Genomic DNA, 2,504 nt, shown 5'->3' on the forward strand with positions numbered 1-2,504 from the left:
ACAGTTAGAACTATACGAGTGAAATAAAGTTGTGAAAAGTATGAATAATGATAATAATGACGTATAAGCTAGACCAGAACTACAGTTCCTACACCCTAACTCTTAATAGTAATATCTGAACAGTTCAAGAGATTAGGCGCAAACAAAAGTTCACAGAATAAATAATTAAAACATTTACTCACTCATCTGTTCATAAAGCACAAATATAAATATTAGTCAGAAACTACTGGAGTTATCAACGACAACACACATTATCCGGGACTTCTCTTTATATTTTCAACAAGAGACTGATTCTCCACGGCACTGAAAATAACGGCGGTTAAAATGCATCATTGCGCTTTTTACCTTTATTTGGGAGGCTAGTATACTAAGCTACGTCGCCTCAACATTTTAGCATTTAGGGCGGCTTTTGTGATGTCTGCGTTACCGTTACGTTTGTTTAGCTGCTTGACGCTTTTAGAGTTTTCAAAGTTATGTAGATGCCGTAGTCTTGCGTTTCCGTGTCACTGTCACAAGTATTTTTCGTACAATACTAATCGTCTCGCAGTATCTTTAAGTAGGCATAATTGTTCCTACGTCGCTTCATATGTTCACAACTCTGCGTCAAGTTTTCGTACATGCTGGAGCTGCAGCAGGTTAGTAAAAGACCTATCTTTCTTTTGTGAATGTGGAAAAGTGCAGCCAGTTAGTCCCCATTGGTCTTATTTCGATGTTCTTGGTTATCCAAACCCGGAACCTGTGATAGATGTAATCGATCTAGGAGATCGGATGCGACAAACCCAGAAATTGCTACACCCTGACAAATTTAGTGCGAAAACACAGTATGAAAAAGACCTTGCTTCAGATGCATCAGCCTATGTAAACAAAGCATATAGCTGTCTACAAAAGCCCGTTGATCGTTATGAATATCTCCTTCATCTTCATGGTGTATCAACTGATAACGTAGATTTCAAGAAATCGGATAATACAGAGTTTTTATCAGAAGTAATGAACATCAGGGAGAAGGTTGAGGAGGTGATTCGCGATGTTTTGAATCCCAGTCGTTCTGAGAAATCACTTAGTGAATTGTCTGCTACCGTTAGAGAACTTGTCAGTGAACTTCGTCAAAGATTAAATGATGAGGAAAAGATGATAATCAATCTAATTTCCAGATCGGACTGGACTGATGCGCTAATATCTCTTTCAAGGTTTAAATATATTCTTAAGGTATTCGAGGAATTACGAGAGTATGAATTTGCGTGGAAACAGCTTGGTATCAATGTAACGACAACGTGAAAATAGTTCATCCCGAGACTAAGATTCTGTCTTACTTGCTTTGCTTGTCTACTTTTTTATTTATACTAACTAATAGACCGTTATTGTTTTAATAAAGCTTTAAAAAACTGTTACTTTCCAGAAATTCTCTCGTTCTTAGTTATGCGAAATTGTGAAGTCCTCGTATTTCAGGAAAACCGATTACCAAAAAAAACAAACTTTGTCTATGCTAAATACAAAGCCTTGATTTGGTTTAACGGCAATGTGTAGTTGGTTTCTCGACAATTTTATTTGAACGTCGATTTTTTCATGCATCCATGATAACAACTTGGAATGAGGTAAAACTGATAGCCAGGCTGTTTTTACTTATGTTTTTGTTCATAGTGTCTATTGAATTAATGTCCCAGGAGTATAGGCTAATGACTAACAAGTTTAGCATCTCGGAGCACTTATGTAATGGATTGTTTAATACCACTAGGGAACTTGCTGGTGAACTTTGTCAAAGGTTAAATAATGGAGAAAAGATAATCGATCTAATTTTCAGATTAAACTGAGCGCATATGTATTTGGTGCCCCTTTTTACCAATATTTATGTGTTCAAATAAATAAATAGATAAATATAGACAGCGATTTTCTAAACCACACAATAAGGAAACGGGATCTGTTAAAATCATGTGATATGATGGTGCAGTTCTCCCAGGATAGTCTGGACGGTTTTAGGAAACGTATTGGGTTAAAATTTAGGTACGATAACCGTGGTATGTAGCACAAGTGTTTCCTTACTATAGACAAATACATAGCTTAATGAATAAGTTTTATTACAATCCATCTGTTCCCTTGGATGCTTTTATACACTTTCCAAATATTTATTTTGGGAGAAACAATTGATAATTCTGAGATACAAAAGTGTGATCTGCCCAGAAATAAATGAATAAGTGGCAGAATCTATGATACGTAACTACAAATAAGATGTGAAAAGTTGTATTAATGGGGTACACAAAATAATGAAGTTGGTAAAGATAAAAAGTAATTTTGTTGGTCGCAAATATATATATATATATATTTGACTCGTTGATTGGATAGGGTTATCCATAATACTGAAGAACATAACTAACTGGAGGTCGTTTTCTTTCACTGCTCTCAGTAACGTTATAAATGACACTTAGGAACGAACATACAACCAGTTAAAAAATCCCAGGTGGCAGCAACATTTATTTTGGTTAGAAAAATGCTTACTCTGGTTTCTGATA

General features: G+C 35.5%; 1 protein-coding gene across 2 annotated transcripts; it reads left to right on the forward strand.

Annotated features, from left to right (window-relative positions):
* Positions 1-314: 314 nt before the first annotated feature.
* MS3_00002144 (uncharacterized protein) lies at positions 315-2,012 on the forward strand. Of its 2 annotated transcripts, none has more exons than XM_051209718.1 (2): positions 315-1,592; positions 1,639-2,012. In XM_051209718.1, exon 1 carries the CDS (start codon positions 415-417, stop codon positions 1,273-1,275), a length of 861 nt encoding a protein of 286 aa, XP_051075177.1. In that variant the 5' UTR covers positions 315-414; the 3' UTR covers positions 1,276-1,592; positions 1,639-2,012. The 2 variants fall into 2 exon arrangements, with proteins under 2 accessions (XP_051075177.1, XP_051075178.1); XM_051209719.1 differs by having other exon boundaries at positions 315-515; positions 548-2,012.
* The last annotated feature ends 492 nt before the right edge of the window (positions 2,013-2,504 follow it).

Source organism: Schistosoma haematobium, chromosome 1, assembly GCF_000699445.3.
Source record: "Schistosoma haematobium chromosome 1, whole genome shotgun sequence".
In the NCBI taxonomy this organism is placed as follows: Eukaryota; Metazoa; Platyhelminthes; class Trematoda; order Strigeidida; family Schistosomatidae; genus Schistosoma; species Schistosoma haematobium.

Excerpts from the sequence above, each read along its gene's own strand:
- MS3_00002144 (XM_051209718.1), top strand. The coding sequence starts at position 415 with ATGTCTGCGTTACCGTTACGTTTGTTTAGCTGCTTGACGCTTTTAGAG.